The sequence below is a fragment of the Hyperoodon ampullatus genome (genome assembly GCF_949752795.1).
Source record: "Hyperoodon ampullatus genome assembly, chromosome: 12".
NCBI classification, from domain to species: Eukaryota; Metazoa; Chordata; class Mammalia; order Artiodactyla; family Ziphiidae; genus Hyperoodon; species Hyperoodon ampullatus.
The window spans coordinates 64,991,071-65,016,153 of record NC_136925.1 but is presented as its reverse complement, the minus strand read 5'-3'; the positions used below and the strand labels follow the sequence as shown (position 1 = coordinate 65,016,153).

Here is a 25,083-nt window from a genome sequence, read left to right as displayed (position 1 = left end):
GTAAGGAGATAAAAGTTAAATTTCCTTTAATGATGTGGATGGAATGATGTGGCTTGATCTCTTTGGACAGCATTCAAAGACAGAATGACGGAAGTGGCAGGAGATCCTGTAGCTATACCCACACACCCTCAGTAATGGCTTCCAGTTATGGAAATGGAATTAAGTAGCATTATTATGCCAGGACTTGTGCTGAATGCTTTTACATACACATTAGGTGTAATGTTCCATAAGTAAAAATTAGCTCTAGATCATTTATGTCTTTACTGAATTTTTGTCTTGTTGCTCTATCAATTGCTGAGGGATGGGTATAAAAAATCTCCTACTATAATTGTGAAATTGCCTACTTCTTTCTTTTAATTACATCAGTTTTTGACTATAGGAATCATCTTGTTCAAGCTATTCATATGTCTATATGTAAATTAATAATTTACTGATTCATTAAATAAACATATACTGAATACCCATGGATTGTGTCCCAGGCACAGCACAGGTTCTAAGATGCACAATGATGCTTGAAAAGTTTTCTTAGTTATTTCAGATTTTGCCCCTCAATTTTCTTTTCATTATTAATTTTCACTTTGAATTTTGTGCATGATAAAGAAAATTTTATCTCAGACATTGTCCAAATGATTGCATTTTCTTTACCAGTGGACTCAAATTTTATGATTGCAGTACATTTATTTTTCTCTCATTGAAAAACAATGTAATGTAAAATGCAAGACGCCATTCTGTGGGCCAGGATTGGGTGCTATGATGGTCTGACATGCGTTTAATGCCATATTAACAGCCATACCTTCTTTCTCTAGCCAGTGGCCAGTGAAAAACTCAGACTCGCTGGGTAGCATGGGGTGGTCCTTTCACTTACTCAATCATTCATGGATGGAATAGTTATAAATGCAAATGACATTCAGATCATGGAGTATAATTCTACGACTAGGAGGTTGTTGGCTTCTAAACTAATCGGGAACAATAAGGAGACAATCACTATCACATGTATATTCAACTGCTCTTAACAGACGCCAAAATCACTTTTAATGAAATACATATAGTAAGTGTTAGTATTCAAAGTTCAGGGAAATAACATCTCCGATAGTTAATTTCTTCAGATTAGGAAGTGTAGATTTCTTCTAAAATATCCCTAAGAAATTTCCACTCAATAACTGTTTATACCATGAATAAATTATGATTCTGATATCAGGAGTCATATTAGAGTTAGAAAATATGCAAATATTGTGAAGAAAGGGGATACGTAATGATATATTAAAATATTTCCAGAGCCTGTATTTTCAGCATCAACTTTTATTTTGATCACATTATTCTACTGTAATAATAACGATTTGCACAATTACCTCTGTTTCAATCAGCATTTCTTTTTAAAAATCCTGTTACATAATTTGATCATGGTAGGCAACTAAATGCAGTATAATTTTACTTGCCAACAATGAAGCAAGCTTTCATAATAACAATTAATCAAAACTAAAGGAATCCTAAAATGTCTGTTTCACTTGTCAGCAGTGTCTCTATCTTTGGTATGATGTAGCAAGATTAAGCCCTTTTATTTTAAAAGAATGAGAGGAATAAGTACAACGCAAATAATTCTCAATATTGATATGGGGGAAATTTGGGTACATTGTCAGCAGTTACCAATGAAGGGGGACTTCTGATTTAGGAGAAAAGAGAACAGAAATGATATAAAAGTTAATTTTCAAATCTTAAATGTTAACAAAGTAGAAGAGGGGAATATTAGATATTTCATTTTAGAGTTAAAGAAGATTTGAAACATAATATTGCTTTCAAATTCAAAATTTACACTGAACATTTCAATTACCCTATGTGACACAATGGATGATTGTTCCTTCAAAAAATATCCAGCACAGGGGACTTCCCTGGTGGCACAGTGGTTAGGAGTCCACCTGCCAACGCAGGGGACATGGGTTGAGCTCTGGTCTGGGAGGATGCCACATGCCGTGGAGCAAGTAAGCCCATGCACCAGAACTACTGAGCCTACACTCTGGAGCCCGCGAGCCACACTACTGAAGCCTGCGCGCCTGGAGCCTGTGCTCCGCAACAAGGGAGGCCACCACAAAGCCCATGCACCGCAACGAAAAGTGGCCCCCGCTCGCTGCAACTAGAGGGAGACCACGTGCAGCAACAGGGAGCCAACACCGCCAAAAATAAATACATAAATTTATATATATTAAAAAATATCCAGCATATTTTCTAAGATTTCCTTTTACATTCTTGAATTGCTGTAATTCATCTATGGTTATCTTAGTTTCCTTTTCAAGCTTTTTGATGAAAGTTTTTTTTTTTTAACTAAAAAAAATTTATATTGTGACCACTTATATTTAAAAAACTTGGGCAATACAATTATGTGATTAATATGCCATCATTTTTATAGAGGCATAAGATCTATTGTTCTTCTTTCTATACCAAACCAAAGGAACACGTGATATGTCCCATCAATCAGTAAAACCAAGTGGCCTTTTTTTCCAGGCTACAGCCAAGAGATCAGAACCTTAGGGCTGCATGTCTGTTAGAAATCCCTGCAGTTTATTCACTCAACAGGGGACCCGTTGTCTTTAAAACAAGCCTACTCATCACCAGCTATCAAATTCAAGGCCCTTGCTGCACCTGCTCTGAGTGACCCTGTATTCACAACTGAAACCTTTGCTCAAACATTTATTTTGGGGCTGAGCAATGTTACCTCTAGAGAGCTGAGGAAAAAACATCCTTCTTACCCTGCACACTAATCTCCTTTCATTGACCAAACCCTGAGTTCTGTAAACCCTGGTGCGTGTAAACCAGCATAACAAAAGAGTTTGCTTTCTATCCCCAGGAGGAAACCCTTCAGAGGGCACGTGAGGAAGAAGAGAAAAGGAAGGAGATCACAAGTCATTTCCAGAGCACCCTCACAGATATCCAGGCCCAGATCGAGCAGCAGAGTGAGCGAAATATGAAGCTCTGTCAGGAGAACACTGAGCTTGCAGAGAAACTAAAAAGCATCATTGATCAGTATGAGCTCAGAGAGGAGGTGAGAACCACATCAAACAACCTAGAAGCACTGCATATAAAACCGGATCTGGGTTGTGAAGGTGGGGAACCTGGTTAATGACAAAGTTATGGCCAGCCCTCTCGACTGATTAATATTTAGGATTGGATTTCTTTTACTAGCCAAAATAAAAACAGATGGTATTACAAAATACCTGGCTGAAAGTCATACAGGATTTCTTCAAAACTGGAATCACTGCAAAGCAAAGGTAACAAATAGAAAGTGGTGGGCCGTAAACACAGTTATTCCTGAAAATAATATTTCTCAGCCTTTTTGAAACTCTCTCTACAGAACCAAGAAATACCTCACACACTCCCTCTTAAGAAGTACTGTGTCATCTAAATTAAAAGTCTGCATTGTATACACCCCACAATCAAATAATATATAAAATATTACTATATAGTAATTATAGTAATAATGGCATTATTATTTATGCTTAGTTTGTGCCAGGCAATGTGCTAAGTATTATACTTTACATACAATATGTCATTTAATTGTCTCAACAATCTTATGCACCAGATGATAACATATTATCCACATTTTATAGATGGGAAGCAGAGGCTACGAGATTCAATCACTTATCCATAGACACAAAAGCCAGAGTTTTCAATCACTTATCCATAGACACAAAAGCCAAGACAACAAAACCAAAGAGTTTTGTTGTCAATGGTTTACATTAGGGGGACTATAAGGATCTTTTATTATTTCAAAATTAAACTTTAATATTCAATATGTTTTTAAGACTCCAGATGCCCCCTCAGTATTTTGATATATCATATCCCTTTTCCCATCCCACCCAAATTTTAAATATCTGCCTTAAAATGTAATATAACATAGTCAAAGTAGCCCTGTTGGCAACATGCTAAGGTTTTATCAAGAAAAAACCTGAGCCAATAGAAGGTGGTAATAGCAGTTAGGTAAATCAAGAACTCCTCACAGTAAGCCATGATGCCATGCTACCATTTTATCTTGTCACGAAGATCAATCCTGCTCCGAAGTGGAGGTCCAGGAGAAAACAAAAGGGAAGGAGCTAAAAAGAAAATGTCCATACTCTTCAGAGAGATCTCATATGGGAATGGCCTGGTAGACTAGTTGTATATTCCTAGGATTGGTTCTAGGTAAGGCCCAAGGATGGAATTCCACATGTCCTCTTGCCAATGGGACCTCCTAATGACCAAGAAATTCTCCACACTGAGGTAGAGTTGGAAGATTCTCTTCACCAAGGTAGTCAAGAGGTCAAAAGGCATGGAGGAGGCAGTAGCACATCTGCGTGTCAATTCACCTGTGACCCTCAGCCTTGTCTTGCCCACCAGAGAAACAGAGCTGATGTCAGGGGCTCCTGTTTCAGTCCCAGACCCAAGGCCACAGGCTGTCACCTCAGGGCTTCCTCACCACCCTTTGAGACAAGCAGGTAGAGGAGAATTCACCATGATAAACTGAATTAATGTTGTGATTAAAAGTGGCTTTATATTCACAGAAAGAGCCAAAATACCAAGTGATAGTGCTGTAGCCCTTGCAACATACATCATTGTCTGTGCTGCCTAGCATAATTACTAGTGCCATATCTAATAGTTACCAAATTTAGAAAAATGCTGTTCGGACCTTTTGGAGCTAGCATTGCTGAACTCTGGCACCTCCACCTTTTGCAGCCACTTTTGTGTAGTGCAAAATGCAGGGGACTCCACCAATTTATGACTTTCATATAAAACCGTAATTGATGCCAATGCATTTATTCCCCTTTTTTTAAAATCTTAAAACCCAGCGAACACGTGTTTAGGTCAACATTACTTTTTTTTTTTTACATTTTTTTCAGCACCAATAATAAGTCAAGCTGGATAACGTGCACTTTATTTTTCCTTAGCACCTGGACAAACTATTTAAGCACAGAGAACTGCAGCAGAAGCTGGTGGATGCAAAACTCGAGCAGGCGCAAGAAATGATGAAGGAAGCAGAGGAACGACACAAACGTGAAAAGGAATATGTACTTATCACCTGAGTCTGTGTGCTTGTCTGGTCTGCCTCGGGGTCAGAGGACCCCTGAGAGTGTTGTTCTTGACAACGGTCATAGAGCGCTAGACTGATGGAGAAAGAGCCTAAGCTTCCCTGGAGAATGAAATTGGCTAGCCCAGTAGGAAACACTGTACCTACGCTGTTTTTTTACCGAAAACAGTCGTGCATCCATTCACCAAACCTTTTTCAAACACCTTTCATGAGCTATGCACCCTTCTAGGTGCTGGGGTGTAGCGGTGACCAAGAAGGAGAAGGCCACACTCCAGCATGAATCAAACTGGGAAGAGACGCAATAAACGAGAAAACAAATAAGGAAGGATAATTGCAGATAATAGTAAGTGCTACCAGGGAAATAAGGAGGAACCTCGAATGGGGCAGAAAGAGAGGACCTACTTTAGACTGGGTGATCGGGAAGGCCTACCGAGAGGAGGACGCTTGAGCTGCGCCCTGCCTGGTAAGAGCGAGTCAGAGAGGAGGTCTCCAGCAGCAGTGTCTGCAGAAGAGACAAAGATCCTAACGCTGGAACCAGAGTGGCATCCTCCAGAAAGTGGAAAAGGTCAGGGTGGCAAGAGCAGGTTGACCCATGGGAGAAAATTTCAAAATAAAATTGTAGACGTAAACAGGGGCCAAATGGTATAGCTTTGTAAGCTTGAAATGTAGTTTGGATTTTATTCTAAATGTAATAGGAAAGTACTGGGTAGTTTTAGCAAAGGAAGTGACATGATCTGCTTTGCATCTGCAAAAGCTGAATTTGGCTCGTAGGTGGAGAGTGAACTAAAGAGGGACAAGAAAGCAAGAAGAGAGCTAGGCAGCAATCTGGGCAAGATCTGATGACGGCTTGGACTGGGGAGGTGGCAGTGGAGCGGGAGAGCTGGATGTGGATAAAAGTTATGTTTTTAATGTAAAACCAACAGGCAAGGCTTTGAACAGGAAGATGGTGACAGTGAGGAAAGGAAGGAGTCAAGGATGACTCCTGAGCTTTTGGTTTAAGAAACTGAGTGGTGGCTTTTACTGACATCTCATTAACCCCAAACACTCCAAAACAGATGAGAGAATTGAGGCTCAAAAAGGATATGTGACTTGTTTAAGGTCACACACTGCTAAGTGACCAAGATGTGTTGGTCACGTCTCCAGTGTATCTGTCCCCAGAGCCCAAGCTCTGTGATAGTACATCACACTCAGAGGTGTGTTTCAGAGGCATGAGTTAAAGCACGTGTCTGTTGCTGAGGAGAGAGAGATTTGACACAGTCAATGGACCAGTTGTTCAAATGTAGCCATTTAACAATTGATCACAAGCTCTGCATTTACCTAAAATCAGACAATAATCATTTCAATTTGTTAAAATAGCAGTTTTTTTAAAACTTCGGTTTTCAAACTTGGCAACAAAAGGATGAATTCTGGAGAACATAACCTGGTGGACGTTGCATAATTTCAAATCAGATGTCCATGTGCTCTTAATAAAAAGATTAATTTATTAAATCCATCTACAACCTAGCTTTCAAAGTAAGAAATAAAGCATTTATTTATTGTTCAGAATCCAAGAAAACGGATACTCCACTGTTGATGTAATTACTCTCAGGTAAAATATGCTTCCTACAGAATATCAGTACCTTTGGTATTTAATATACGAGGCATGACAGAGGAACACCTAGGCAAAGATTCACGTGAGGGAGACTGGGGGGCAGACACGGAGTGACTCAACCTTAGCAAGAAACTAGCATGCTGCCCTCTTTTCCTTCCCTGATTTAGCAAAACAGCAGGTACAAGTCAAAGAAAGGTAGTCCCCCTCAGTTCTTCAAAGCTAGCAGCTACCTTCCTGGGTTCCAGCTCTGACACTTCTTTTTGAAAGTGATGAAATATCAAGTCAGAGCTGCGGGGTAGGGGAGGGGCCGTTCTTCATTTCAAGAAGAACAGGCAGCCTCCTTCTTCCTTCTTCATCGGGAACCACCCATCACAACAGGGCCCCCGTGTGTCAAGCAGGGGCCGGCCGTGTACATGGCAGCCACACAGCTCAGATGGCCAGAGGGGGCGCTGCAGGTCTTCCACTCCGCAGCTGCCTCAGACCTCTCTTACAGTGAGTCAATTGCACTTCTATAGTAATTGATCCTCACTGCTCACTGGGAGGCATGGAGGGACATATACAGCCCCCTTTTACAAATGGAGAGGTCAAGACTAACTTGGATAAGAAAAAAGATGCCTCCAAGTTTTTACAAATAATGATTTTATTATTTTAGGTTCTGATAGCAAAAATGAACATTTTTTTTTACAACATGAATAAACAAAAAAAAATTATATCAGCCTATGTTGAAATAAAATAGAAACTTCTTAACTGACAGCCACCTGACTGACTAACCAGGTTATCCATGATGTTCACCGTTCTCTGGAAGCACGCTGACAGGTGCCCACAGCATGCTGAATCCTGGGGCTAGTTAGCCACTCTGGAATATCTACACGTGGTTGCCCATGTTCAGTAAGATAGAGCTTACTAAGAATCGGGTCTTTGCTCCCAAACCTTTTCTTCCCAGTTATCCTTGGTTTTGTATTATGTAAATCCACAGAATGATACATAAACTGATGAAATATGTGTTAAAAGAAAGAGTTGTTTCTAAAAAAAACTATGCTTAATGATTTGAAAGCCTAGATGTAGGCCAATAGCAAAACCACAATTGTCAACTTAGATGTGAGCAACTATAAAAGACTGGAAGAAAGTGGTAAAACTCTAGAGAATTATCCAATCAAGCTGCTTTACAAATATCTTAGGTCTTTAGGTTCTAGCAGTATTGTTTTAAAAAAATTATCAATCTTATATGCCATATTATAGATATGATTTTCGTAAAAACAAGCAAAAACCCTCCGAATTCCAATCAGAAGATACATACCCAAAACAAAGATCACAGCCCTACATCAAAACTGATAAATAAATGAACATACATCTTAAGTTAAAATAACATGTCTTACATATGTATGTGTCATTTTTACGCCTAAAACGACTTTTTCAGTTTAACCCATGAGTTCCAGTTCTGATCGTGTTTGACATGAGGGCCTTGGTTGTATCTGAAGGGCTGCCTTATAGAAGAGGGGTGAGACTTCTTTTGTAAACCTTATATAGGATTTGGAGTAACAGGTCAAATTTCTAACCTGGTGTTTCTCAAAGTATAATCCATGGACCACCAATATCCAAACCATCTTGGGTATTTGCTCTAAGTACAGATTCTAATCACATCCTATACTTCCTAACTTATTTTCTCTGAGAAGGACCTGCAGTTTAACATGCTCCTGAGGAGATTCTGATGCATACTATGGTGGAGAACAGTGGTCTAATATAAAGGAACAGTTGGGTTTAATATAAAGGATCAGTTGCTCACAACAATGCCCCAGGTGGGAATATTATGGAAATGTTCAAGCAGAGGCTGAATGACAGTTGGCCAGAATTGCTACAGACGGGTCCAGAATTTGGTGGGAGGTTGAATTTCGTGTGATTCATGCTTGAGTTGGAGACTTTTTTCCTCTTTTTTTTTTTTCCATTGGAATCATTTATTTTTAGTTGAGAATCAAACTTTTTAAACTAGTTGTCTTCTTAGCTTTCTTAGATTCTTTACAAAGTTCCCCCAAAATTACTTAAGAGGATTACTTAGCAAGTAATTAAGTTTACACACAAGTTACAACAAATGGTAATCTAAAAGATAAGATGACAGTCTTTCCATGCATTCTCTTCTCACAGTTGCTGAACCAGGCAGCAGAGTGGAAACTTCAGGCCAAAGTGCTGAAGGAACAAGAGACAGTCCTGCAGGCTCAGGTGAAGTAGGGGGACAATGCATGGGTGTGCCCTCCTTGCTGTGAACCAAAGTAGTCTGCAAGAGGCCTTCCGTGTGGGAGGGGAAGTGGGGACAGGAGTTGGAAATGAAGAATAACTTCTTATTTATTATTTTTAAGTAAAAATAAAAGTACAATATTATATCTAAGAAAAGTAAATGCTCTGCACCAACAACTTCTAGTCAAAAGGTCTGCTGACATATCAATACAAATGAGGGTCAACCAGAATAAGCTGGTGGCCAGGTCCTCGCCTACCTGTTCATATGTCCTCTCTCTCCTCCCCCATTAACCTGTCAAGGTAAGGGTAAAATGTAAACGGTCCAGATGCACCATCTATAATTGTCAAGACTGAAAATTTCCTTACTTGTTTGACATGATTTATAATAAAAGGAAGTTAGAAAAATAGAGTCAGCACCCACGTTTTTGTGCTATCAGAGGTTGGCCTGGTCAGTGGCACATGATTAGAGACGGCAGACGTCAGAAACCATTCTGATTTGGCTTCGTGATGTTATGTGTATGTTTTGATTAGACTATGGGAATTCGTATTTCAGGCTCAAAAATAAAGCCTCATGCAACAGCTGGCTCTGGAGGAAAGCCAGACCTGTCCATCGTTCTGGTGCCCTTTGGGGCTCTGTCCCTGCTGGCAAACGTTCCCTGTCAGGTTCCAGGAGAGCCATCCTGCCACAGGCCGGCCCACAGAGGGGCTCTAGCTCCCCTGCTGGGAGAAATGCCCAAGTGCTAAAGGGACTGTAAAATCTCACAGAGCAAATTCACAGAAAGCGAGAAAATCAGAAGCCTTCCAAACTGGGCAGCATTAATTTAAGATTTGAATAATTCACTTGTAAATGTTTATGTGCTGATGGCTGAATATTTGTTCATTGTGAAAAAAAATTCTTCACTGTATGAATGAAAAAATTCAATGAATACGTGTTCATTTTTCAAAAAGGAAAGTAGGAACAACAAGAAACTTAAAATCACTAATTATACCACTACACAGACAAAAACATAAATAACATTTTGATATCTAACCTTCCTAAAGCACACCTTTCCAATGTGTGTACAAAACGCAATGATGAATTGTTTCCCCCACTAATATATCGAAATAGTTTTAAAATATTAATGACATAGAAATACCAACCATAATATTTTTTCACTATTAATAGAATCGAAGGACTAAACTCTAAAGTTACAAACTCAAGGTCATCCTTTAGGCAGTCACGGAACACATCATATCATGGTGTGGGGTGGGTGGCAGGCAGTGGCAGTTTTCTAACCAGAGGCAGGCAGGGGGGAAAGGAGGTGTGACCTCACTGTCCAGTGATGGGGGTGCTGCTGGGGGGAGAGTCCAGAGAAGCAAGTCAGGGCTTCTGGCTCTATCTCTGTCCCATTCACAGCACAGAGCCTTGAGGGGTACAACAGGCAGTACTTGAAGCTATTCATTGTTCCATCTGTTATAAGCAATCTCTACTCCTCTATGCTAAATGAAGAATAGATTAATACCATTAGACTCTGGGCTAGAGAGTGACTCATTTGGCTGGTATCAGAATCTAGGTCTTTAATGACCTGTGAAATAACATAAAGGTGTGGTCCAATTTCCTACCTATACCCACTCAAGTTTGAAAAAGTATGACCCAGGGTTCTAGACTTGCCAGTGTTCCTCGTTCATCCCTGAATACTGGGTCGAACCCAGGGACCAGGGTCAGAGTCCTGGCTCTTCTACTGTGAAGCTGTCTGATTCTGTGCAGCTCACCTAAACCTCCCTGGACCTAAATTTCCTGGTCTGTAAAATAAGGATGTTGTAATGGATCAATGATCCCAAGCTGGAGTCCTCTGACCTCTGGGAGGCCCATTACTTTTCAGTATTTCCAAAACCTAACAGCACATAAGGCAGCAGCTACTATCTAAAATGTAGTTGTTTCTGACATTATATCAGCTTTTGCTTAGCAGCATGGATGGCAGTTATTCATATGTTTGATTAAGTTTATAGAAGGAAAATGAGTTAATGAACATGTAGTATATGCAGTTTGTTTTCAAGTTATGCACTCAAAACACTTAGCTCAGGGCTTCCCTGGTGGTACAGTGGTTAAGAATCCGCCTGCCAATGCAGGGGACACGGGTTCGAGCCCTGGTCTGGGAAGATCCCACATGCCACGGAGCAACTAAGCCCATGCACCACAACTACTGAGCCTGCACTCTAGAGCCCGTGAGCCACAACCACTGAGCCCGTGTGCTGTAACTACTGAAGCCCGCGCCTAGAGCCCGTGCTCCGCAACAAGAGAAGCCACTGCAATGAGAAGCCCGTGCATCGCAACAAAGAGTAGCCCCCACTCGCCACAACTAGAGAAAGCCCATGCATAGCAACAAAGACCCAACACAGCCAAAAATAAAAATAAATAAATTAACTAATTAAAAAAAAAAGAGTAGACACATTCAACAATTAAAAAAACAAAAAACACTTAGCTCAGTGCCTGCCCCCATAGTAAGCATAATTAATTCAACTAATATTTATTGAGCATCTAAGTGCTAGGCATGGTTCTAGATGTTAGAAATATAGTACTTAATAAGAGAATCAAAAATCCCTGCCTAATTAAACTCACAATCTAGTGATAAATATTAATTAAAATGCTAACAACTGATTAGTGTATGAGCTAATATTAGTATTATTTCATAGGTAAGGATCCACATAGTGATATATGAGACAAAAGAAGTCTTTATTTGAAAAAAAGTTTAAGAACCACTGGAAAAGATGATCTCAAAACATGTTCAGCTCTACTTTATGAATGTAGAGAATATCCAGAGCTGAAGAACTCAGATAAACTAGATAACCGTGCCTCCTCCATCACCTTGCTTTCCATGGCACATGGCTCTCTCTGTAAGGACCCTCCCTTGTCTATCTCTTTTGTCTTCAAGGCATTTTCAGAACTGCAATAATTCCTTAATCATCACGAAGAATAAGAGGCCCCAAATCCCTATGTGTAATAATGTTTAAATGAGCTCCTCTTGAAAAATATCAGCATTATATTTTAAATGTTTAAACCTTGAAAAACAAAGTCTATCACAGATGATCTTGCAAAGCACTCAAACACTTCCTTTGGTTTGACAATTAAAGGAGGTGGATGGTAGGAAGGAGAGGCCTTAGTCTCCATTTCTATGATCTGAGCAAAGGAAATATCAAGGATAGATTGTGTTTTCCTAGGCAGAAGTCACTTTTCAGTCATAAAACAACAGCTTGCCAATCTGGGGCATGATTCTCACTTAGGGAAGAGATGTCTAGCTTTCAATTATACAAACCAAGGCAATAGAGTAAATGTCAGAGATGATCAATGGGATGCAATTGTGGCTACAAATAGAGTGTTCATTGGATCGATAAGGATGAAGATGGTAGTAGATGTGGGAAGTCAGCAATACCAACACAACATAGCAGCACAGACACAAAATACTACCCCAGGGGAAAGATCAGTGAGTCAACTGTTAAAGATGGGTAATCATAGTCTTTAATCTCAGAAGGCCTCACCTTATCTATGTAAGATGAAAGGAGATTCCTCTGCAATTACTATTATAATTGGACTAGTTCCCAAACCAAATCTCCCAAGTTGGCTAAGACAATTCCTGGACACACTTCTGTTTCATATATGCTATGAATGTTTGTAATTACAATTTGTGCTCAGGTAAAAGAATGTGTATGCCGCTCCGCCCATTTAAAAGTGAAATGTCAGGGCAACTGTTGTTGTTACTAACCCTAGAATAGTTTGTTTCTATTTCTGCCTCTGGTAAAAATACTGAGGAAGACCTCTGGATGGTCCTTCCATGCGTCCCTGAAATACCAAAGTGAAAGAGGGAATATGACATATCAAACATGCATCATGTCAGCATAATAGTGAGAGGGAAAATGTGACCAAACACATATCCATAAAGTAAACAGGAAGTGTGCATTTTAGCTCATATCAATAAAGAGTGTCAGAGTTGGTTACTTGAGAAAAGTATAGTCCATACAGGTTTTGCCACCTATGACAAAGAGGTCAAATAGGAAGAAAAGCAGACTATTAAAAACAGTCACTAAAAGGAAGAAATAGAGAGCTATCGTTTAACAGGTGTAGAGTTTCAGTTTGCATGATGAAAAGTTCTGGAAATTGGGGTGCACAACAATGTGAATATACTTAACAATATTGAACTATATACTTTAAATGGTTAAGATGGCAAATCTTATGCGTATTTTATCCAATTTAAAAGATGAAAAGAGAGAAAAAGTTGATAGTCACTAGAAAAAAGCCAGAAGTGGTAATGAAGTGAGACACTACTCCTTAGAACTCTGGTATATCTGTCTTCTCCACACCACAAGAAAACGTGGGGAAGGGAAACAAAATCTACCCAATTTATACACCAAAAGAACATTTTGAGGGTGGGAGGGAGGGAGACGCAAGAGGGAAGGGATATGGGAACAGATGTATATGTATGACTAGTTCACTTTGTTATAAAGCAGAAACTAATAAAAAAAAAAAAAAGGAAAACAAGAATAAAAGAACATTTTGCCCAAAGAATGAGGAGAGAGCTGGCCAGGGTGGGTGTGGTTGCCCCCGTTGAGCCTGTCAAGGTTGCGCAGGTGAAATGGACCGCACACGTGCCCACTCCTTCCCTTCCTGTCTGCAGCCTACAACTAGAGGGCTGCAGGAGCGGGTCTGGGAGGACCAGCTCAGGAGACCATATCTGTGAACCCCCTGTACTTCTGCTGGAATTACTGAAAAGCTGGAAAAACAAAGAGGAGAAAGTACGGAAAAGAAGTGAACAGGAGGCTTGGCCAAAAAATACAAATGAATGGATTTTGTGATAGGTGAAGAGGATCAGCTGGGGGTAGCTGTCCCCACCTTACACCACTAGACCACGGGCAGTACAGGCAGCCAGTCCCACAGGAGTTTACCCTCAAATTGAGGGACCTGACCTATTCATGCACCCTGAAATCAATTCAGTGGATCTCAGCCAGTACTTTGGGAAAAAATGAAACAATTAAATAGACTATGTCAAGAGTGCATTGCACATAATGATCAAGTACAGTTGACACTTGAACAACATGAGTTTGAACTGTGCTGAATCTAATTACACGTCGATTTTTTTCAATCGTAAATACTATAGTACTGCAGTATCCAAGGTTGGTTGAATCTGCAGATGGGGAACCGCAGATATGAGCACCCGGGAGTACAGAGGGCTGACTATAAATTATACACAGATTTTGCACTTCACGGAGGATCAGTGTCCCTAACCCCCTGAGCTGTTCAAGGGTCAGCTGTATTGTCTTATGCACTATGTGTGTAAAACCCTAGGGTACCTTCCTGGCCATGAATTCCCTTCTGCCACTTTACCCTGTCTTTTAAAATCTGTATGCTAAAGAATCACGAGAAAAATTTTAGGCCACTAGAGTTACCTCAAGTTTTATCACATATCCACAGAGTTAATGATTGATTTCAAAATCATGGTCATCTGTTGTCTGACTTGGGAAAATCTGTGTCCTATGAAAAGTTTTACGTTATTTTGTTGTTCTTGTGTACTGCAGTAAAACCTCTGCTATTCTGAATCATGTGAGAATGAGCCATTCTAGATAAGCAAATTTTCTTGGTTCTAGGGGTTGTTTGATTCCCACACTCCCTCTAACTCCCATCCCCAAGACTGGGAACTCCCCAACCTACTGGCTTTCGGTCAGTCACTCTTCTCTGCCTTTGAAAGGACAGTCTCACAAGTACCACCAGCCAGATGGCGCCCAACTGAGGACTTGAGGCTGTTCCAGACAGTCAAGAGTACCAAAGTCTCATTTGAAAATGGAAACCTTCCATGTTAGTAAACAAGAATCATCCATATTAAATCTCCACTCACTCAAAACGTGCTATCCTAAAATTATTTTCAAAAGCAAGATTTTATTATTGTATCACTGTCAGTAACAATCAAGTATTTATACACTCTCCTTCCCTATCCTGCCCTATTCCTACCCCAAATACAAGCCTCAGAATTAAGGATGTGGAGGTACAAAGCCTCTTCTCCATACTCCCAAGCTAACCCGTATGATGTTTTATTGGTGCAAATTAGAAAAAGGCATTTCTTCCTCAAGGCCCATTATTTCCATGTATAAAAAAATTGGTATAATAAACTGATTTTGTTGAAAAGGGACAATTAACTGCTGTTGGCTAGAACACTGTATTCATAAATACACAAAACCACAATGTCAAAAAGGGAAATGACAATTGCTTATAATAGCACAACCTGCATAATGGCAGCAACCCTAGTCCATGTCTGGCCCATACCTGTCTTCATTCGTGCTTCCTTCAAGACCAAGTTCAAGGCTCACCTTCTCCACAAAAACGTGGCTCAAATGATCACCTGCCACACTCACCTCCTTCTCTGATCAGTACTTAACTGACTTGGTACTTTGTATTCACTGTCCTATAATCAAGTTGTCTTTGGGATTATCTTCCTGTCAGGAGTGCAGGTCCCTCAAAAACAGGAACTACAGGTTAAATGCTTTTGTACACAGAGTCCGTGCTTATGTTCAGTGCTCAAAAAATGTTTGTTGGTAAAAGTTATAATGAAATGGTGATGACATATTTTATTATTTCATTTTTCTTTAAAGAAGTACTTCAATCACACTCACTGACCTGGGCTGATCTCGTAGTAAAAAGAATTGAACATATCACTAACATTGTATTAAAAATTACCTTAAATCATTTTTCTTCTCAAATAATAAACAATGACATGTTGTTTTGTTCTGGGAGCATTCTGAAAGCAGTCCTAAAACAGATCTACTCTTTCCCCTGTTTACAGCTTACTGTCTACTCCGGAAGGTTTGAAGAGTTTCAGAGCACACTGACAAAAAGCAATGAAGTGTTTGCCACCTTCAAACAGGAAATGGAGAAAGTGAGTAATGCTTATCCCCCACGAAATACTGACATCTTCTAGTTCGACAGGCAACACTCCTTTGGGTTCATTGTTCTCCTGCTAAGATATTTCAGTGCATTTCATGAAGTAATGAAACATTTATACATGCAAATGAGATTTGGACTGTATTTTTTTATTGGTAAGTATCTGGTGAATTAGTCTTAGGAAGAGTCTGAAAACACTAGGATACATTTTCACTCTGAGGAAGAATATTTTCTTTTTCTAGGCCATGGAGAGGTGTAAAAAGAAAAGAGCTGGAAATTTAATATTATGTTGTTTATACTGAAGTTAAAAACTAATCTTTTAAAGATTAAAAAAATTAATTTTCATACAAATATGCAAAAGCAGAATGTTAGAGTAGAAAATACCATTTCATAGGATCCTTCTCAGAAGAGAATATATGTAATAAGATATAATGGACAGGGCCTTGAATGAGGAGATGAAGTCTGGGTGTGTTTTTACTCATCAAGTAGCGGTGAACAATTCACTTAACTTCCCCCTTATCTATAAATTAAGAAACGATTTCCCTTGCCTACTTCACAAGATTGTGAAGTTCAAATAAGTTAATGTATTTTTAAGGGTCTTAAACTTTTTTAAAGTCCTTTACAAATATGAGGTGCTAATATTATTGTTGGGCATACTGTTTACATTTTGTTTAATTCAGTGTCTTCCCAAAATAAAATCAGCATCAGAATTGTGTTTCTGAACAGGCACTGGCATTAACCCTTTTTAAGTGTAGAAAGCATTCTTTGAAAAAATTTTCATAAACTAATATGATAAATTTCACAATTCATGAGCAAACTTAATGGGCCAACATTTGTTAAAAGTTACAGCTTTCTCACTCCACGATGGATCCATCCATTTAAAAAAAATTTTTTTAATTATAGAGTTTTAATTTGGAATAAATATTAGAGTAGGAAAATGCTGTTATTTATTGCAAAATTACATAGTTTTAAGATTGGAATAAATATTAAAGGAGGAGTTTTCTATCTGGAGTTCATTTATAGACTCTTAGCAGAATTAGCAAAAAAATTTGATATGCATATTGCATTTCTTTAGGTGTGGTCCCATGGATTTCATCAAATTCCTAAAGGGGCTGATGACTTTTAAAAGTTTAACTCAGTTAAGAAATGATCAAAATAAAAAAGCACTCAAGGCTCACGTAGCTTCTCTATAGGGCCCAGGGGCCAACTGCCTGGGCCCAGCCTCTAGCCTCCAAGCAGACCTGCCTCAGGCAGGTTAGCATGAAGCAGCCAGTGCCCAGGTGTGGTTCATCCAGGGTAACTGCACCTGAACACACGCCTTGTTCTTCACTTCAGGCAAGCAGAGAGGAGATCCTATAACCAGGAACGTGAGTAGTTTCAGGTCTGAAAAAGCCAGGCTGCATTTTGTTAACTTCTGGATGCCCTACACCCAGCCCCGGCCTGGCAACCAGCATGCACTCTGCACATGTTGCATTAAATGAAATAACTCCAGCCCTACTCTTCTGCTAACTCACCTGAATACTCCTCCACCTCTCTGAACCTTAGTTTCCCCGTTTATAAAATGCAGGTGAAAACAGAACCCTCCTTGGGGGACTGTCTCAAGGATGAAAGCAATAACGCATGTAATCACATTCTGTGAATCCTACTGCACTCTACAAATGTGAAGGCTGAGAAAGCAGAAAGTTGCCTTTGTGTGGCTACTTCTCAGATGTGCCCAGATATTATCAACATTTTAACATCTGAAAAGCCAGGCTGACTTTCTCACTAATAGTCTTCCATTCAGTACAGTAAATAATCTAAATTTCAAGCTTATTCTTGGAACTCAATAAGGCTATTTTTATTTTAAACAAAAGAAAAAGCAATGACAAAACAGAAAGGCCTTAAGCAGTTTTCCCGTCTCCTTAATTGGCTCTGGTGCAAGTAAGCTTGTTCACCACTGACCGAGATGATTCAAAAATAAATCATGAGTCTCCACTCAGTCATCATTTCTTGACACTGAATTTTTGCTTGCTTCAGCAGCTAGTAACGAAAGGACTTTTCTTGAAGTCACATACGGAACTGATAGTTTCTTTGATATATTAACTCTTCAGAATGAACATTAAAACACTCATTTTTGTAGACCACTAAGAAAATGAAGAAGCTGGAAAAGGACACAGCCACGTGGAAAGCTCGGTTTGAGAATTGTAACAAAGCTCTGTTGGACATGATTGAAGAGGTGAGGAAGTTTTTCCCCTTGTTCACCTTCCCTTGTCTGGTCAATATATTTATACTCAGAAAATAATTATGGTCTAATACCACAAAATAATTACTTTTGAAAAAGAGCTGAATTTTTCTGGGATGTGGTATATGATATTGTAGTAAAAATAATTAGAGCAAACGTCCATTTAGTAATTTAGTCTCAGGTCCAGACTCATAAAGAGTGTTGTGACCCTAAGTCACACGCCTACTTGTTGATTCCAAAGCTGTCCCCAAAGCAGCACCACACCTGCTGGACTGTGAATTCCTTAAAGGCAGGATGAGTGTTTTACCTGTCCTTGAATTTCCCTGGTGCCTGACACATTACAGGCGCAGAATAAATTAATTAGTTGATCTGAACATAACTGAGAGAAGACACTAGCCCAAGCACCCAGGGTATGTGCTATTTTATAGACAGATACGGAGATATATTGTTTAATTCCTCCAACAGGCATTTAAATACTGATATTACATCAGGCTCTGGAGATTCTGAGACCATAAAGGCAAAGATAACATGGTCCTTAACCTGAGAGGCAGGGCTTTCCGGTGAAGCCCTCTCCACGTAAAGAAGTGGAAAAAGAAAAGTCTTAAAAGGTACAGAGTAGCACAAAGGTGGGGCTTAAGGAGTAAGATGATTTCATGCACAAACACACCAACATTTCTAGAGAAAAGGAGAACTGAACAGTTCAAGCAGCATCATGAATGAGTGTGTGGTGAGTTTCTCTGGATATAATTACTGTTCTAACAATTCATCCCAAATTGCAACCAATTCCAAAGAGATGTGCTTATTATTCATAAACATAAATCAAACAGTTGCTGGATTAGCATAGAGCAGTTTATCTACAGAACAGATAAGGCATTGCTGGTGGCCAAGACCCAGTCCATCTCAATCATTTTGCCATAAACTTCTACTTATGCCTTCTAAGTCTTAGAAGCAGAAAATTCATCTATTATAAGATTTTTAAAGCCCTAGACTGAAGCAGAGAGAAGCTTTGCTATCTCTCTTTTCTAAAGAAAAGAATACGTGGCTTAAAATTCTACCAGTCTCCAACACAGTACAAAACTAGAAGTGATGTCCCTGACCAAGTATCTGTCCAGCCACCACCCTGTGGTCAGAGCCTAACAGACAAATTCCTGGACAAATGGTTTTGCTTCTCTCCATAGAGCATCCTGGCAATTTGGCTTTTCAAGTCGTTTTATGTGTGTGTGTGTGTCTGTTTAAATCACAGAAAGCATTGAGAGCTAAAGAATATGAGTGCTTCGTGATGAAAATTGGAAGGCTGGAGAACCTCTGCCGAGCTTTACAAGAGGAGAGAAACGAACTCTATAAAAAAATTAGAGAAACAAAAATGCCTGAAAAGGATGACCAAGGTCAGCTCACCTCTGACGACGACGAGCCAGAGTCAAGTACCTCCGTGGGTGAAGAGGCTGATGCGGAGGAAGCCAACGTTGTTCACAATGCTGTGCAAAATCTGGCCGCAGCCTTCATGGTCATTCATCGTCCAGAGTCAACCCTCGAGGCGTCCAAAGGAATCCAAACAGAAGTCAGCAGTCCTCAAGGGGGCGGCGGCACGGCTCTCACGGGGCTGGAACAAGCCCCTCTGAGCCCAGCATGCCATTCAGGGAGTCCCCTGCAACCCCCAAGTTCTCAGGCTGAGGCGGAGGGAGGCAACGAGGCAGAACCTCCCCTCAGATCAGGGTCAGGAGCACAGGCCCAAGGCAATGGTCCCCCTGCTGGACCACAGGCTGATCCGCAGCCCCGGAAGCCAGAGGCAGCAGAAGCGTTTCTACGGGAGATGGAGGCCAACGCGCAGCCCCGGAAGCCAGAGGCAGCATTTTCCAGCCAGGCCGCGGAGCCCCCGGCAGAAGCGTTTCTACGGGAGATGGAGGCCAACGCGCAGCCCCGGAAGCCAGAGGCAGCATTTTCCAGCCAGGCCCCGGAGCCCCCGGCAGAAGCGTTTCTACGGGAGATGGAGGCCAACGCGCAGCCCCGGAAGCCAGAGGCAGCAGCTTCCGGCCAGGCCCCGGAGCCTGAGGCAGAGGCCTTTCTATGGGTGATGGAGGCTGACGGTCGTGCCACGCTGCCTGCAGCGGGAGAGCACGTGCCAGCTGGGGAGTCTAGATATGAGCCCAGGAGGCAGCCCCCAGCAGCAGCAGCAGAAGGGCTGCCAGGAGGGGCCTCAGCTGGGCCCCCGCTGCCCGAAGTGGCCGACACCAATCTGGAAGGAGTCGACTAAGCCTCCTCTGCCTTCTAAGGCTGTTCTTCCCGACTTTCCATCGTCCTAACAGATTGTCTCCTGAAAGAGGCATTAAGGGCTGGGGACGTCTAATGGAAGAGACTTATTTAGAATCAAGACATTTTAATATGTTATGCGGAGTACCTTCAGCCTTTGCTATTTGTTCTCAATTTATAACTGATTTGGAGCTTTTCTATTTAACACTGATAGGATAATTTTCTCAAATGGCAACAAAACATATGAGTAGCAAATTTATATTAATTTGCCATTAATATGGTACTTAATTCAATTTCTTAATCAACAGTAAAATTTGGTGTTTAAAGACTCCCATCACAGTATATAAATACTGAAAATGTGATGCATTATTTATTTCCATAGAGTTTAATAAGTGCCATAGTAAGTAATGGATGACCAGGTTCCATTTAAACATTATATACATTGTGTGTGTGTGTATATATATATGTATGAATATATACATATATGTGCTTATGCACTTATATATACATGTATATTTTATACACATGTATGCAAATATATATTACACATACATTTCTATCATCTCTTTTTGGCTTTCTCTCATGCAGAATATTTAGATGCTTATCAAAAAAATTATCTCTTACTTGCACCTGGGAGTACAGTAGACTAATGCTCTGTGAATTAGAAATAGGTTCAGAACACAAATATTAGGCTACATAATGTTGGGTAAAAATAAGTAACCCAATGGTAGGTCAATAAACTCAACCAATGGATTAAATGACAGAACAGCATTGGGTTAGATTGCAAGGTTATACAGAGCACATAGACACAAAGATGGCCAAAAGAGGCCCTAAAAAATGGGGGAACAATCACAGCAGTAGACTGCTCACCTCTTGCAGCTGCTTCTCCTACACAACTCGGCCCCTTGCCTTGCAACACCCTCATGTGGTGAAGCAGCCCACTCACGGCTTCCTGCAAGGAAAGGGTTGGAAGTGGGAAAGGGAGGTGGGGATAGAGGAATTGAGCGCCCTCAGGCTGAGAGTCTGTGCTCTGGTACCCCGGCTTTTGAGCTAGAGGTCTGGAGAGAGCATATTCACCTGGCCCTGCCAACTCTTCAGTTGCCTCCCTGTTGTCTACCACTCTCTCCCGAGGGTTTCCTCACCACCTCCTGCTGTCACTGCCCTAGTTAGTCTATATTCTCAAACTTCTGCTCCTTCTTTCCAACCCTCTCCTTGGCAGCAGGAAATTACATTCAGCCCTCATCTCAATTATGGCTTAGTAAAAGCTATTATTTTTCCAAAACAAATCCACACAGGGTTTAAATATGAGTGATGAGGCTTGCAAACCAACACATTTTCTGCTTTGATGAATTCTGTACAGCCAGAAGTTCAAAGCAAAAGACAAGTGGGTCCCTACTCAAAATGACTTGAAAAATAGGTGAGGATTTAGGAGACGCAAAAGCTAGAAACACCTGGGGTTGTCTACATGAGTATTACATTATTATTGCGTGACAAGAACCTCTAATAATACTGACAGCATGAATTACTCTATCTAGAGTAAAGAGAGACTGCAACAAAGAAACAGGAGGGAAGAGAGGGAGGGAGGGAAAAAACAGATCTAACCCAACCCTACCTTAAAAGTTGAACTCAAGTAGAAAAATGGTTAAAAGCAAGATTCTCTACTACTCATCCAAGAAATCATTTTTCAGTGTTGCATGTGGCTGTCTGCTAAAGCACACAAAGTGCTTGTAGGCAGCAACCATATGCTATAAGAATTATAAACTACATAATATTTGTTTGAAGCAGACAGTGAGGGTAGTAACAAAATGCTAGTCAGGAAAAAAAAATCAGGAAAAAGGCATATGCTATTTGAGAACCCATGTATTTTTAAAGGCTTAAAATTTTATAACCACAGGGTATCCAGCCAAATTCAACATTAACTGAAAATCTTAGCTATTTAAACATTCATTTAATTCAGAGCCAAATATGCACTACAACAATCCAGGAGGGTCTCCTTTCCCATTATTTACAGAGGCTGAACTTCCAAGAATGGGGTAAGATTAGATAATCATAGTAAAGTCTCACTCTGAATGTTCAGCAAGAGAAACAGGCAGGAGACGAGCTGAAATCCAGTAAATCAAGTATTCTAATAAATATTCTAAAAAGTTCATTTTTTTTAATCCAAAAGCTTTCATAGCAACACGTTACTCACTATGGTGTATATCTTGGGCAGATTTTCAGATACAATAACTTGCCTGAAATTTGCAAGGCTTAATATAGGCTTTGGAAGAATTATTTTAATATTCAAAGAATGTTTTATTATAGTCCTTTGGCCTTACTAATTATAACAATAACTCATAAGGCCCAAAAGAGTAAGGAATTTCTGTTCTTTATCAAGGTCATATAACTATTTCTAGAGATGCCAAGTCTACTTTCCAGAAACACTGAAGTTATTGGTGTTTTCTAAATTAAATAACTATAATTTATGTATTTACTAAAAAGGCGCTTCTCTTCCCAAATGCTCCAGTAGTGGTTTTATTTTAAATTTTTTCACTTATATTTATTTTTACTTATGTTACTTCTATGTTTCAACAATACCTAACAAAGTTTGTGGTTATATTCTCTTGGTTGAATTTTTGGTCTATGAGTAGAATGTACATGGAATGAACACTTTGAAAATCTTGGTGTGGGTGTGTGCGCACGCGTGTGCTTGGTGAGAGAAAAGAGGGAAGGAGGAAGGGAGAGAGAGAGAGAATGTGACGGCCCAGGCCTAATGAGAGAGCAGAACCCAGGCTCCTTGGCCTGGCCATCCGCTGCTGCAGACCTATCACACTTCAGTTCCAGTCTCCCGTGAGACCATGTTTCCACAAACTTCTCTGGCATGTGCCCTCTCAGAAATATTCTGAGGAGTAAGGGAGGGAGTGTAGAAGGTGTCAGCTTATTTTCCTTTCTCTACCTGCTTCAAGACTTTTCTCTAACAAGACCGGAAGAGGCCCACTGTTCTGCCTTTTGCTTATTCCCTCTCCCCAACCCATCTTGATCCGGGAGGAGCTTCTGGAACGCAGCATTTCCTAGCATGCTTGGAGAAGAGGGTTGCTTAGCTAGAATGAAAAAAAAGAAGATTAAACCTTGCTTTTTTCATATGGTATAGATACACATTTTTTAAATAGCTCTTTTTTTAAAAAAAATAATGAAAGTATTATGTGTTTGTTGCAAAACTGAAGCTGCTTTTCAATAAGACTAAGAGATAGCGAGGAGAGAGATCATTTCAGGAAAATTTCCTTAGCCCCTGCTCTAACCAGTAGTTAAATCCAGTATTTAGAAAAAGTGAAAGTAATTAAAATGTAAAGGATTCACTAAAAGAAGATATGAAATAAAAATGATAACTCCGGTCTCTAAAATTTGTTCCCATCATAAACTGGCAAGTGGGATTTAGGAAGTAAGTAGGCAAGTAGAGTTTATAGGTTAAATTTTCACAAGGCTTAACTAATTTCCGTTTCTGAAACTGAAAATTAAAGTTATCATTAGATCAACCATGAGAGCATTCCGTGAGAATAGAAACATTCATAAGTGATAGCAATAAAGGTTTTCCTCAATACTGTTCAGTTGTATCCTCAATACCTGAGGTCGAGTCTGCTTGGTGGTATTCCCTGATAGAATTTCCACAAATGCTAGTTACTGATGCACATGTGTGTGAATGTACACACACACATGCACACAACACACATGTATAAAATTTGACATAGATTTAATTCTGTTCCTATAGGTGAGTCTTTACACCGGTATTTTCAAAGGATACCTACTATCATGTTTCCTGACAAGGGCAAAGTATAAAAAGGGATCATTTTCTTCATGAATAAGGATATTTGACAGAAACATTTAACTAGCAAAAGAAGCCTACAAATTCATTAATCCATGGCAAAAAAACTATTCACAGAAGCTGTTTCACTCTAGCAGGACATAAGAAACAAGATAAATCACTTCAGCAGGACAATCAACCTTGGCAAAATCTGAATGCAAGTCCTTCCTGCTGGATATTAGAGCCTCAGACTTTCTGTTAACATAGACGTTGATCCCATTTAATTAATTTATTTATTTGCAATATATGCAAATATTTTTGAATGAATGAATGAACTGTTTATTATATTTAAAATTTTTTTACTCTTTTTTAACCCCAAATTAATTTTTTAATTAAATCCACTTTTTAAAATTTTTATACAGTTTTTAAAGGTTACTTTCCATTTACAGTTATTATAAAATATTGGCTATATTTTATATTTTAACTTTGAATTTTTAAAAGTGGCATATCATAATGTTCAATTACCTCATATCATAATTAAAAGATACCTAGGTGTCAGATTCATTATTTCAGAACTGACAGTCAATGGATGACATAACAAATAACACAAAACCACCATAACAAGAAAAGCAAGAAGACATAGGTTAAGAGAGGGGAAGAAAGAAGGAGAGAGAGCTATTATATAAAAGAAAAAATAAAAAGATGAAACTTTAAGACTATTAAGAGCAATAAAGGAAGTGGCACATCAATTGGTGGTCCCTTCTGTGAAAGCAGGATTATAATGAAGGGCAAGAACCATAATGACATTCACACACCTCCACACTGTAATGTCAACTTGGGGAAATTTTTACAAACATGTTTCTCAGTGTTGTTGTTTTATTGTCTTCCTTCTTGGTGCCTTTCTTTTAAAATAATAAATGTGGTCTTTTTAGTATTAAAATACTACAATTATAGAACATTTAGAAAATAGAGAAAGGAGAAGATTTACCCAATACTCTATCACCCTAACAACCACTGTCAGCATTCGCTATATAATAGTGTATTTTATTTTATTATAAAT

The 25,083-nt window shown here is 39.6% G+C and overlaps 1 protein-coding gene across 1 annotated transcript in view; it reads left to right on the top strand.

The window, feature by feature from the left end:
• TXLNB (taxilin beta) overlaps positions 1 to 20,249 on the top strand; it is a gene marked incomplete at its 3' end in the record, with an annotated part of 36,274 nt that extends 16,025 nt beyond the window's left edge. The window contains exons 5-10 of the mRNA XM_079716632.1: positions 2,840 to 3,034; positions 4,914 to 5,033; positions 8,784 to 8,858; positions 15,680 to 15,772; positions 17,897 to 17,992; positions 19,242 to 20,249. Coding sequence (XP_079572758.1) covers positions 2,840 to 3,034; positions 4,914 to 5,033; positions 8,784 to 8,858; positions 15,680 to 15,772; positions 17,897 to 17,992; positions 19,242 to 20,249 — 1,587 coding nt within the window. The remainder of the gene's footprint in view (positions 1 to 2,839; positions 3,035 to 4,913; positions 5,034 to 8,783; positions 8,859 to 15,679; positions 15,773 to 17,896; positions 17,993 to 19,241) is intronic.
• Positions 20,250 to 25,083: the final 4,834 nt, after the last annotated feature.